General features: G+C 40.3%; 1 protein-coding gene across 2 annotated transcripts in view; it reads left to right on the top strand.

Moving 5' to 3' along the window:
- The window catches only part of mccc1 (methylcrotonyl-CoA carboxylase subunit), a 45,828-nt gene that overhangs the window by 8,583 nt on the left and 24,187 nt on the right, over nt 1-13,058 (top strand). The window contains exons 1-5 of one of the 2 annotated variants that reach the window (XM_067995220.1): nt 2,862-2,915; nt 4,337-4,398; nt 4,684-4,779; nt 6,188-6,309; nt 7,957-8,104. In XM_067995220.1, the coding sequence (XP_067851321.1) occupies nt 4,738-4,779; nt 6,188-6,309; nt 7,957-8,104 (312 nt within the window). In that variant the 5' untranslated portion in view covers nt 2,862-2,915; nt 4,337-4,398; nt 4,684-4,737. Of the gene's footprint in view, nt 1-2,775; nt 2,916-4,336; nt 4,399-4,683; nt 4,780-6,187; nt 6,310-7,956; nt 8,105-13,058 lie in introns of those variants that run through there. The other variant, XM_067995219.1, reaches the window with a different exon arrangement.

Here is a 13,058-nt window from a genome sequence, read left to right as displayed (position 1 = left end):
GCATTTGACAAGGTACCGCAAGGTAGGTTGTTACATAAGGTTAAATCTCATGGGATCCAAGGTGAGGTAGCCAATTGGATACAAAATTGGCTTGACGACAGAAGACAGAGGGTGGTTGTGGAGGGTTGTTTTTCAAACTGGATGCCTGTGTCCAGCGGTGTGCCTCAGGGATCGGTGCTGGGTCCGCTGTTATTTGTTATTTATATTAATGATTTGGATGAGAATTTAGGAGGCATGGTTAGTAAGTTTGCAGATGACACCAAGATTGGTGGCATTGTGGACAGTGAAGAAGGTTATCTAGGATTGCAACGGGATCTTGATAAATTGGGCCAGTGGGCCGATGAATGGCAGATGGAGTTTAATTTAGATAAATGTGAGGTGATGCATTTTGGTAGATCGAATCGGGCCAGGACATACTCCGTTAATGGTAGGGCGTTGGGGAGAGTTATAGAACAAAGAGATCTGGGAGTACAGATTCATAGCTCCTTGAAAGTGGAGTCACAGGTGGATAGGGTAGTGAAGAAGGCATTCAGCATGCTTGGTTTCATTGGTCAGAACATTGAATGCAGGAGTTGGGATGTCTTGTTGAAGTTGTACAGGGCATTGGTGAGGCCACACTTGGAGTACTGTGTACAGTTCTGGTCACCCTATTACAGAAAGGATATTATTAAACTAGAAAGAGTGCAGAAAAGATTTACTAGGATGCTACCGGGACTTGATGGTTTGACTTACAGGGAGAGGTTAGACAGACTGGGACTTTTTTCCCTGGAGAGCAGGAGGTTAAGGGGTGATCTTATCGAAGTCTATAAAATAATGAGGGGCATAGATAAGGTCGATAGTCAAAATCTTTTCCCAAAGGTAGGGGAGTCTATAATGAGGGGGCATAGATTTAAGGTGAGAGGGGAGAGATACAAAAGGGTCCAGAGGGGCAATTTTTTCACTCAAAGGGTGGTGAGTGTCTGGAACGAGCTGCCAGAGGCAGTAGTAGAGGCGGGTACAATTTTGTCTTTTAAAAAGCATTTGGACAGTTACATGGGTAAGATGGGTATGGAGGGATATGGGCCAAGTGCAGGCAATTGGGACTAGCTTAGTGGTATAAACTGGGCGACATGGACATGTTGGGCCGAAGGGCCTGTTTCCATGTTGTAACTTCTATGATTCTATGATTCTATGGGATTGGGGGTAATATATTAGCATGGATTGAGGATTGGTTAACGGACAGAAAACAGAGAGTAGGAATAAACAGATCATTTTCGGGTTGGCAGGTTATAACTAGTGGAGTTCTGCAGTGATCAGTGCTTGGGCCTCAGCTATTTACAGTCGATATTAATGACTTAGATGAGAGGACCAAGTGTAATGTATCCAAGTTTGCTGACGATACAAAGCTAGGTGGGAAAGTAAGCTGTGAGGAGGATGCAAAGAGTCTGCAAAGGGATATAGACAGGTTAAGTAAGTGGGCAAGAAGGTGGAAGATGGAGTATAATGTGGGGAAATGTGAAATTATCCACTTTGTTAGGAAGAATAGAAAAGCAGAATATTTTTTAAAAGGTGAGAGGCTAAGAAATGTTGGTAGTCAGAGGGATTTGGGCATCCTTGTACACGAATCATGGAAAGTTAACGTACAGGTACAGCAAGCAATTGGGAAGGCAAATGGTATGTTAGCCTTTATTGTAAGGGGGTTGGAATATAAGAGTAAGAAGGTCTTGCTGCAATTATAAAGGGCTCTGGTGAGACCACACCTGGAGTACTGTGTACAGTTTTGGTCTCCTTACCTAAGGAAGGATATACTTACCTTAGAGAGGGTGCAACGAAGGTTCGCTAGATTGATTCCTGGGATGAGAGGGTTGTCTGATAAGGAGAGATCGAGTAAAATGAGCCTATATTCTCTGGAGTTTAGAAGAATGAGAGGTAATCTCATTGAAATGTATAAAATTCTTAGAGGGCTTGACAGGGTTGATGCTGAAAGGCTGTTTTCCCTGGCTGGAGAGTCTGGAACTAGAGGTCATAGTCTCAAGATAAGGGGTCTGCCATTTAGGACTGAGATGAAGAAAAATTTCTTCACTCCGAGGTTGTGAATCTTTGGAATTCTCTACCCCAGAGGGCTGTGGATGTTCAGTCATTGAGTGTATTCAAGACTGAGATCGATAGATATTTGGACACTAAGGGAATCAAGGGATCTGATGATAGGGCGAGAAAGTGGAGTTGAGGTAGAAGATCAGCCATGATATTGAATGGCAGAGCAGGCTCGAGGGGACATATGGTCTACTCCTGCTACTATTTCTTATGTTCTTATAACAGCCACGAGATCAGCCAGTGAGTGTCTCCCATCCATTTCATTTCTGGATGCCAGTGGAAAGCTTTGAACCAATTTATAACCAGTTTAAATAGTGTATCAAAAAGTCGCCCTCCGCATTCTACCAAAAACAAGATAAACTTAGTGAAGGGAGATTCATCCTTTTATTACTCTGAAATCAGAGTTTATAAGGTTATTACCAAGGATATTATTGTTTTCTTCATAGAAATTGTAGATGATTATTAATTATGAAGTAAGTTCAGAGGCTGAACTGCATCTTGTCACTTGTCATCATTCTTGAACACTTGGATGCAGGAAAATACCATTATTAGTCCTTGGTAGCCAAAACTAGAACAGGAAGGAAAATGATCTTTTCCGTAATAGTTTTATATGGATTTGTTTTCTAAATGTTTGCTGTGCTTTAATGAATATATACAGCCAATTCATTTAAAACCTGAATAGATCCTTAATTTGTTTTGCAGGCAGTTGCAGAATCGAGAAAGTTCTTATTGCGAATCGAGGCGAGATTGCCTGCAGGGTAATGCGGACAGCGAAGAAGATGGGTGTTCGCTCAGTTGCTGTTTATAGTGAAGCAGACAAAAACTCCATGCATGTCACAATGGTATGTCATGATATTGGGGCACATATTACATGAAGATGTTTCAAGCTTTATTCTTTATATGGATTTATTCTTTATATGGATTGATCCAATGGTATGGTGTTATGTTTGCTCATCAGAGTGAAGAATGCCAGTGATGGGAGATAGAGGGAGTAATATTCAACTTCAGTGGAGGTGCAAAACAGGCAGTAGTGAATTGGCCGCCCGTTATACACTCCGTCCCATTTTCCTTTTCATTGAAGTCAATGGATGGGATAATCAGGCGGGGTGTTTAACAAGCGGTCAAACTATTACTGCCTGTTTTGCGTCCCTGCAGAATTTGAATTTTGCCCTCAGAATCATTTTCTTTTATGCACAACTAATGGCATTAAGCACTCCCAGTTCAGATATTATGTATTGTATTTCATGGGATAGATTCCTTCCCTCATCTTCCTCCCCACCCCCCCACAAAAAAAAAGCAATGTCCATTTACTTTGGATCTTACAGCTATACAGAGTCCCTCACCTCGGAGACCTGTCCATTACTACTGTATCCTTGCTCAAGGGTGTGTGTATATATATTTTTTTAAACATGGTGTCAGTCAAGAATTTTGCTTACCACAAAGTAATTTGTATAATTGAAAGACGATTACTTTTTTGTTAATGCACACATTTTTGGGGGGTATATGCAAATATCTCTGGTGGCATGCTAAAGTGTGTAATAGTAACAGACACCAGTGGACAAGAGAAATTAAAGTTGTCAATATATACAGTATTGGTATATCATTCACACCTGTTGTATGAATCAGACAGAAAAAATATATATTTGAGAATCATATGTTCAAAGCCCATTTTTGTTTCTTCAGAATGTTACCATTGTTCAGACTTTGGGTGAGCGGGTTTTGTTTTGATTCCTATACACTATAATATACTATTCAAGATCATTTTGAATATCCTAAAATGTTCCAAAGTGCACAACAATGAGTATAATTTATGTTCCTCCAAGCACTATTTTACTTATAGCGATCCAGACACCCAGGGTTTTGACTCCCCCAATGTGGTTGAAGTGTCGAGTGAGGTACTGTAAAAGCCAGTATACTTTGTCAGAATATTCATTTAGAATTTCATTCGATCTGTGTGTGTACATCTCTTGATCCTTCTACTGGTGTGACTGATATTTGTTTTTAGTACTAAATCTGTTTTCTTCGCTTAAACAAACATTGTGCAGAAGCTGAATAATTCAGTGTCTCTTATAAACTCTTAGGGCATTAGATCACGTTTTTAACCATGTCAGTCATCACCTTGTATGATTGTTTTAACTTTGCATCCCGTGTAAAGACAATGGCTAGTGTGGTGGACCCGAATATGTGCATAACTTGGAGGTTATTATTTCCTAATTCTAAAATGTGGGCTCTTTTTGTAAGATATTATGCTTTTTCATTTGAGGCGAACAACCCGTGAAGAAATCAAAATCTTAGAAAGCTACAGTAGAAGAAATTAATTTTAAGGTAAAATTGTATTTTTTTGCTCTATAGAAAGTTGGAAGGGGGGAGCTGACCCCTGTGCTTACAGAGTTAGCCCACGTTAATTGACCCTTTGTCATTTCTACGTTTGATGCTTTTCTAAAACAAAAGATGCATCTCCCTTTTACCAGAATAGTTTGCCACCAAGAGCCAAGTGATGACACAAATTGTTGCTTTAGTGTGTTTGGCCAAGTCAAAAACAATAGTAACTATTAGATTAAAATGTATCAAAGATATTTCATTATGCACTGATTCTTTATTATTCATTAGGCTGATGAAGCTTACCACATAGGACCAGCAGCCTCCCAGCAGAGCTACCTAAATATGGAAAAGATCATCCAGGTAGCCAAAATAGCTGCGGCTCAGGTAATTTTGTTAAATAACTTTGTGATTTCTAGTTCTGGATAAAACTGAGAATGCATGTGTGGAATTCATTCTTGCTTTGCTTTGAACTGCATAAGTCTGAGTGTGAATTTTTGAGAACCTTTTGCAAGTGGAATATACCCAGTATTACATTGGTAGCTGTGAAATATACTATTTATATTATATATATATATATATATATAAAATAGTAAATATATATATTATAACTCCCCATACACTGACAATGCAGGACAAAAACCCCATCGCTTGAAGAATAGATCCTGAAGCCACATCATTATGTCTTTGTATTATAGCACATATGATTTATAATAGTAAGGAATCTTACAACACCAGGTTATAGTCCAACAATTTTATTTTAAAATCACCAAGCTTTCGGAGATTATCCCCTGGTGTTGTAAGATTCCTTACATTTGTCCACCCCAGTCCATCACCGGCATCTCCACATCATGATTTATAATAGGTCATTGAACTATTCCATCTGTCAAAAATAGCTTTTGATCATCATTCTGTAAGATAAACTCAAACTCATGCACGATAAATAGTATATTTCACAGCCACCAATGTAATACTAGGTTTATTCCACTTGCAAAAGGTTCTCAAAAATTCACACACATCTGCAGTACTGATGAATTATGGATAGGTTTTTGGTGTTTATTTTAAATTATTTTTCTGTTTAATTTAGCCATTTTTCGGGATGGACTGCATCTGGATTTTACCAGTACTTTATGTGCTTTTCTGTATTCATTTGAATTTAGACGGTTGAGGGGTGATTTAATTGAGGTGTGTAAAATGATAAAATGATTTGATTGGGTAGATGCAGAGAAACTGGTGGGAGAATCCAGAACAAGGAGGGGCACAATCTTAAAATTAGAGCTAGGCAGTTCAGGAGTGAAATCAGGGGGAACTTTTTCATACAAAGGGTAGTGGAAAATCTGGAACTCTCTCTCCCAAAAGGCTGTGGATGCTAGGCCAATTGAAATTTGAGATCAACAAATTTTTATTAGGTAAGCATATTAAGGGGTATGGAGTAAAGGCAGGTGAATGGAGTTGAGGCACAGATGATCGATTGAATGGTGGAATACACTCGAGGGGCTGAATGGTCTACTCCTGTTCCTATATTCCTATTAATCTCTCAGTATCGGTGACTTATTAACTATAATTGAGTGATAACCTTGAGATATCATCCAGGTTCATAAATCCTCAATATTTAAAGATACCTTTTCAATTAGTTCTTCGTATTCCAGTTAGTTTTTTTTTTGTAGTAATTTCTTGTGCACTTAAAAGCATCACTTACTTTTTAAAAGTTTATTAATTTAAGTACAGTACTGAATCCTGACACGGTTTTGCTGTTGTGATCTGACTTTTTTGTTTTGTGGCTTATCTTTTGTAGGCCATCCACCCAGGCTACGGATTCCTTTCAGAAAACACAGAGTTTGCAGAGTGGTGTAAAAAGGAGGGCATAATTTTTATTGGACCTCCTTCCTCGGCTATTAGAGATATGGGCATCAAGAGGTAGTAGATTGATCTATGCTTAGCATTTATTGTATAAGTAATTAAATAGAAACAGTCATAGACAATGTTTTTTTCTCACATGTAGAGAAGTAGTGGTGGTGCAGATTTAATAAATATTTATCATTGACCAGCAACAATTTCTATGGCACTGCCCAATCGCCTTGCAGTTATTTGTGGGGCCAAACAGTTGTAAAATGAGATGGTGATACGGTTCATTAGCATACGATAACGCTGTGATTTAGAGTGATAGCACCTGTGATTCCACAAAATGGAGTAAAGCGGAGAACTGGATATTCTCCTGTGCATCTTCTAGTAACTAGTTCAGAAAGGTGACCAAAGGCATCTGAATGGTTCAGATATCTGTGCTTTGTTAGAAAATTCTGTGTAACGTAGTTTGACATGAGAATAAGGAACGATTAAATTTATTTTCTGGAGGATTACGTAGTGACTTATGTTGCATTGTCCTTTGTAACAGGCGAAATGAATGTACCATGGGCAGATAGATTGATCCCTACCCAGGTTTATTTTGCTGTTGTGTATGTAATGCCTTATTCAAAAACAAACAAAATTCTACACTTTTTTTAAAAAATGGTAACTTACAATGCCACACATGGGTAATTGACTTTCTATTTCATGCCTTTTCACTATATTTTTTGCGATTTATGGAGATATGTATGTGCTGGGGAATTAATCACTTTTCCATTTTCAGCACTGTGCACACCCAGGTCAGTTTAGAGCACAGGTAGATAAGGAATAAAGCTCACTTTAGTCTGAACTATCGAATATATTCCCTGTGTCTATGTCTAGAAGAGCGCCACCTACTGCACCAATTTTTAATATTCCAAATGAGCAATCCATTGACCAGTCTGATGGAGATTAGCAACTTAATTGCAATTGTGCAGCTTTGTGATGTGGCAAAAGTAATTTTGCATAGAACCATTACAGCCAACAGTTAGAGGAGACTTTTTAAATTCCTATCAGTCTAGGCTGGATTCATATCAAGGTCATAGAAATGAACTAAAAGGATGAGAAACTGGGTGGACGCAGAGGATTAAAAGCTGGGGTTTTAACTTCAGGAACCTGGCTCGAAATCCAGTCCAGACTAATGGGAATGAAAGTATCTTCTGCTGGCTGTAAGGGTCCTAATTGAAACTAGCCTCAGTCCTGCTACTAGTAGATATAGGCCTACAGCACAAAACTGCGTCAAGTTTGGCAGTCTCAGAGAGGTCACAGGATAAGTTGATGTGGGAGATGGAAAAAAAAGGTCCTACTAATGTAGTAAGGGTGCTCTTCTGGGATTGGGACTGAGGGATGCTGTGAGGCAGAATAGGAGCTTTTTGGCCATACTGTGACCTGAGAGTGCTGGATGGGGATACTGAGTGCCTGAAATTAGAAGCGTTCCATTCTCCAGCACTAACGTGCCTCACCTGGATGAGCACAAAAAATTAACAAAAACAAGAGATGAAAGGACGATTTGAACTGGGGCTTCCACACTGCTCTACCCAGTGCTCTTTACTGCAAAAACCTTTCGTAGCAAGCAAATTTTATACGGTTGTTTAAGATTACAACCATATTAAAAGGCACTGGGAAATTTGTAAATGAAATGTAATGTATAAAATAATTTGCCTTTTAAAAATTTTTGTTCAGCACATCAAAGGCCATAATGTCAGCTGCTGGGGTGCCTATAGTTGAAGGTTACCATGGTGATGGACAATCTGATCAACAATTAATGGAGGAGGCCCGTAGAATTGGTTATCCTGTGATGATAAAAGCAGTTCGGGGTGGAGGTGGCAAGGTAAGACATTCGCAACTTGCATTAATAACATAGGTTAAGTGGTGTTATAGATTTCATTACTTGCAGATGCTGAATGTGCAATAGATTCACATGCTATATGCTGGAAATGCAAATGTTAAGTTATTGTAGAGAATAACATTTGTATATTTAAAAAAAACTATTTTGATCAACTATGACATAATTTTATTGTCCCCTTCTGTGCAGTTTCCCATTCAGCATAAACTGTATTGCAATTCTTTAGGGAGAAATTGGATTGGATATAAAAGGACATAGAGGGGTAGAAATTGGTATGCGTTGCACCATTTTTCACGCATAAAATGGGTGCAGCAATGACTAATTTTGCAGTGCGATAGTTCACACCCGATCTGCGCGTGTGTTCGGGCCAATGCCAAATTCGTCAAGGCCTTTTTTCAGGTATCCCTGGTGGCCACCCAAAACAAGCATTTGATCCCTTGCATGTGTTAACGAGGGGCCTAATGCCTGCTTTAGGATGCCTCTGCCACATTGGGCTGTTCTGAGCGGAGGTTTTTCCTGCCTAGCAAGTGGCCACCACCAAAAAGGTAAGTTAAAATTTTTTTTTTTACAGCTTGATTTTCGAGCAGGAGGAGTAGGAGTGTTGCTGCCGGCCTGCGATCGACCGCCCTTCCCGCTGTCCTTCCCCTTCCCCCCAGGACTTTCCTGAGGGCTGCTGCCGGTGAGGTAAGCGACCCAAAATTGATCTGTTTGAAATGGGCGAGCTATCTCTCGAGGCACGACAGGTGCCAGCAGCTCACTCAAATGACTGAAATGTCCCAAGGTCCAATTTTGGGTGAGCCTCGGGCCTCCCATTTGGGGTGTGGACTGCCTGTGTACCATTGGTTATGCGCCCGAAAATGGGCCTTAACAATTTCCACCCCAGAGTCTCTACATACTCTGAGTTACCAGTTTATGCTATGCTTTTAAAAATTGAGACCAGTATCAATTAACTTTCTTTTAATTTTGAAATGTGATTGCCCTTGACCCACTAGTCACTCTCTTCTCCCTCATAATTCACTATCAGTTATTACTACTTCTTATGATATTGGTAGATTATGGACTTATGGTTCCTTCTGTCTCTCCATCCATGAATATTCACTTGTTATCTCAGTTACTTAGTTGTTTCATCAGATTTTAATCATTTGGGTTTATGGACACCAAACTGGGCTCCTGCATACTATTTGTGTTTGTAAAGCACAGCCACGTTTTGCTTTGTGCATGTGTACTGTGTGTCAGTTTGCAGTGGTTCCTGTTGTTGCATGTTACAATAGTTGATGTCAGCCAGGTTGCTGTCAATCAGATGCGGATTTGCTCACTGCCCTAAACTTTTGCATTGATCACCTGCAATATAATGTCTAGATTTCTGTATTTTTTTCATTTCCTTGATTGAGACTGACCCATATCACTTAGGAGCTACGCAATGGGAAAAAAGGGTTTGATTCACAAGTGGACAACTATATGACTCATCCCTTCTGTCTGTCACTATCATATTGTGCTTTGTTTAAAGATAAAGTTATTTTACTAAAGAAAGCTGAAGTGTACCATTCCTTTTCATTCTGCATCCTTCCAGACACCATATAGACCAGCTGGATAGGTTCTGTGGAAACCATTTGCTAAGAACTCACATGAAAATGTCAGTGGTGTTGCAGATAGACTGCTGCTCGTGGTCTTCTACTCCCTTGTGGGCCTGCACTGGACCTCTTATTGTCAAAGTTGGGACAAAATTCCCAGCTTCTCTACAGCAGTAAGTTACATTACACCTAGGTGAGATTTAGACAAAATTTTCACATGGTTAGAACTATAACTCAAGAAATTCAATACAGATTAAGTGCAAAGTGTTACAGATTGAAGAAAAAATGGGGAATGTAATGAATGGTGTTGAACTACGAAGAGGAGAGGTTGAAAGAAATCTGGGAGTGATCGTATACTCAGCACTTAACTATGTCCAGTCATCGAAGAGCATCAAACAGAATTCTGAGATATATTGTTAAATTAAAAGGAGAAGTCTAAGCTAGTCATGCTGAAGCTGAATATTGCATTCAATTCTGGTCATTAAGGCACTAGTGAAACATCCAAGTCCTGGAAGCAGCGTAGAGAAGTACAAATCTCTATTGTGAGAAGGGTGAGTTATGAGGAAAAGTTAGAAAAACTTCAACTTGTCAGCCTTGAAAAGAGGTGTATGAGAGGAATGTAAGATACTAAGTAGAACAGAAGAGATTAATCTGGAGCGCTATTTTGAGTTAAACAGCTACTGCAGGACAAAGGAACATAGGTACAAACCGGTAAAAGGCAAGTTAGGATTGGAATCAGGAAGCACTTCTTCATACCAAGAGTGATTTAGTATCTGGAATAGTCTTCTGGGTAGAGTAGTGGAGGCAAATACTCTGTAATGATTCAAAGGGCAATTAGATGCTGTAGTGTAGGTCTCAATAGAAGAATGAGTTAGATGGGCCAAACAGACTCCTTCCTCTGTATTAACCTTTGTGATCTTACTTTTGTGATCTTAGGCAGATGGTAGAGTATCACGTATACTTTTATCTAAACTGGCCAGTTGAGGCTTTGTTATCTTTTTCCAGTTTTCTACGAGACCTACCAGTACCACTCAACATTGAGCAACAAACTTGCAGGAAGTATCAAGGTCTCCTTTTTTTTCTTTATTCGTTCATGGGATGTGGGCGTCGCTGGCAAGGCCAGCATTTATTGCCCATCCCTAATTGCCCTTGAGAAGGTGGTGGTGAACCACCTTCTTGACAACTGAGTGGTTTGCTTGGCCATTTCAGAGGGCGATTAAGAATCAACCACATTGCTGTGGGTCTGGAGTCCACATATAGGCCAGACCAGGTAAGGATGGCAGGTTTCCTTCCCTGGAGGACATTAGTGAACCAGATGGGTTTTTACGACGATCCAGTAGTTTCATGGCCACCATTACTGATACTAGTTCTTTTTATTCAAGATTTTTTTTTGTTCAATGCTGTTCAGCATTAGATACATTATTTAGCACCTGCAAGGTGTCCATTAATGAATGGAGCTTACAACACAAAGTAGAAAAAGTTTGTTCAGTGGTGTTCTACAAAATTGGTTAGTCTTATTTCATGTGGTGTTCCACACATTCTGGTGTAAAATCGAGTTCTATTCGGGTTCGTGTAGCACCTGTTTCAGCCTTTCATGCGTCATTTGGGATTAGATTTTTGGGGAACTACATGTTGGCGTCACATTTTATGCAAGCTGTTTGGAAATTCTGCAGCAGTCCTGAATTAAAACAATTCGCGCCAGACAAGTGCCAGGCAATGACCATCTCCAACAAGAGAGAATCTAACCACCTCCCCTTGACATTCAACGACATTACCATCGCCGAATCCCCCACCATCATCATCCGGGGGGTCACCATTGACCAGAAACTTAGCTGGACCAGCCACATAAATACTGTGGCTACAAGAGCAGGTCAGAGGCTGGATATTCTGCAGCAAGTGACTCACCTCCTGACTCCCCAAAGCCTTTCCACCATCTACAAGGCACAAGTCAGGAGTGTGATGGAATACTCTCCACTTGCCTGGATGAATGCAGGTCCAACAACACTCAAGAAGCTCGACACCATCCAGGACAAAGCAGCCCGCTTGATTGGTACCCCATCCACCACCCTAAACATTCACTCCCTCCACCACCGGCGCACAGTGGCTGCAGTGTGTACCATCCACAGGATGCACTGCAGCAACTCGCCAAGGCTTCTTCGACAGCACCTCCCAAATCCACAACCTCTACCACCTAGAAGGACAAGGGCAGCAGGCACATGGGAACAACACCACCTGCACGTTCCCCTCCAAGTCACACGCCACCCCGACTTGGAAATATATCGCCATTCCTTCATTGTCACTGGGTCAAAATCCTGGAACTCTCTACCTAACAGCACTGTGGGAGAACCTTCACCAGCGGTTCAAGAAGGCAGCGGTTCACGAAGGCAGCTCACCACCTTCTCAAGGGCAATTAGGGATAGGCAATAAATGCTGGCCTTGCCAGCGATGCCCACATCCCATGAACAAATAAAAAAAATTACATTTTTTTCACAATCGATCATTAGAACTTGTTTGAACATGAGTTTAAAATAGTTACGTCAAGAGTTGCACCATTAGGATTAATTTTGGCTTCAAAAGTTGGTGAACCTCAAGTCCAGTTGTAGATCAGTTCTACTTGATTTGCCTTCTGAAAGTGTCGTTTTTAGAGCTTGCACGGATTTTTTACTTAAAGTCACCTCCCAGTTTAATTTGGGACAAGAAATAGTCCCATTGTTTGATATGCCACTGTACAAGTTGGAACTACAACATTTCTTACATTGTGCAAATACTTGCAGAGCCGTAAATTATGTTCTTGTTTTTATATTTCTTTTGGGAAATCTCAACAATTAGTCATTTCCATACAAGATGAACGGGTGCCTAAACAGCAGAAAGCTAAATGAATGGATGAGTACATCCTGTACTGCTACCATCTTGTTGGGAAGAAGTCCAAGGAACAGATGAATGGTCATTACACACATTCCACAGCTGCTTCTTGAGTATTTCTGAGGCATGGTTCAATTGAAAGCTCAAAGTGGGAGATCTGAAGAATGCCTGGAGAAATGATGTAAACAGCTTAACACAACTATTTACGCCATTTCTTCAGAGGTTCCATCAATCTCCCGCTGAAGTTACAACCAGTGGTCAGGAGAACCTTGTAGATATGGCCAACACATGCAAAGCTGCCACATGTCACCATTCTCACATATTTATTAACCAGAAATGTTTAGATTGAACGGCAACATGTGATGACTTTGGCAGATCATTCTTGACAGTTGGTGATATGGTTCCTATACAGCCCGATCCCATCATAACTTTGTAGTATCTTGATATGTGTGTGGAGGATGCAGAATGCAGAAACTAGATGGGTTACCTACCTGTATAGGGCCATC

The sequence above is a fragment of the Heptranchias perlo genome, chromosome 13 (assembly GCF_035084215.1).
Source record: "Heptranchias perlo isolate sHepPer1 chromosome 13, sHepPer1.hap1, whole genome shotgun sequence".
Classification (NCBI taxonomy): domain Eukaryota; kingdom Metazoa; phylum Chordata; class Chondrichthyes; order Hexanchiformes; family Hexanchidae; genus Heptranchias; species Heptranchias perlo.
Note: the sequence above shows the minus strand (reverse complement) of the source record. Positions and strands in the feature narration are given on the sequence as shown.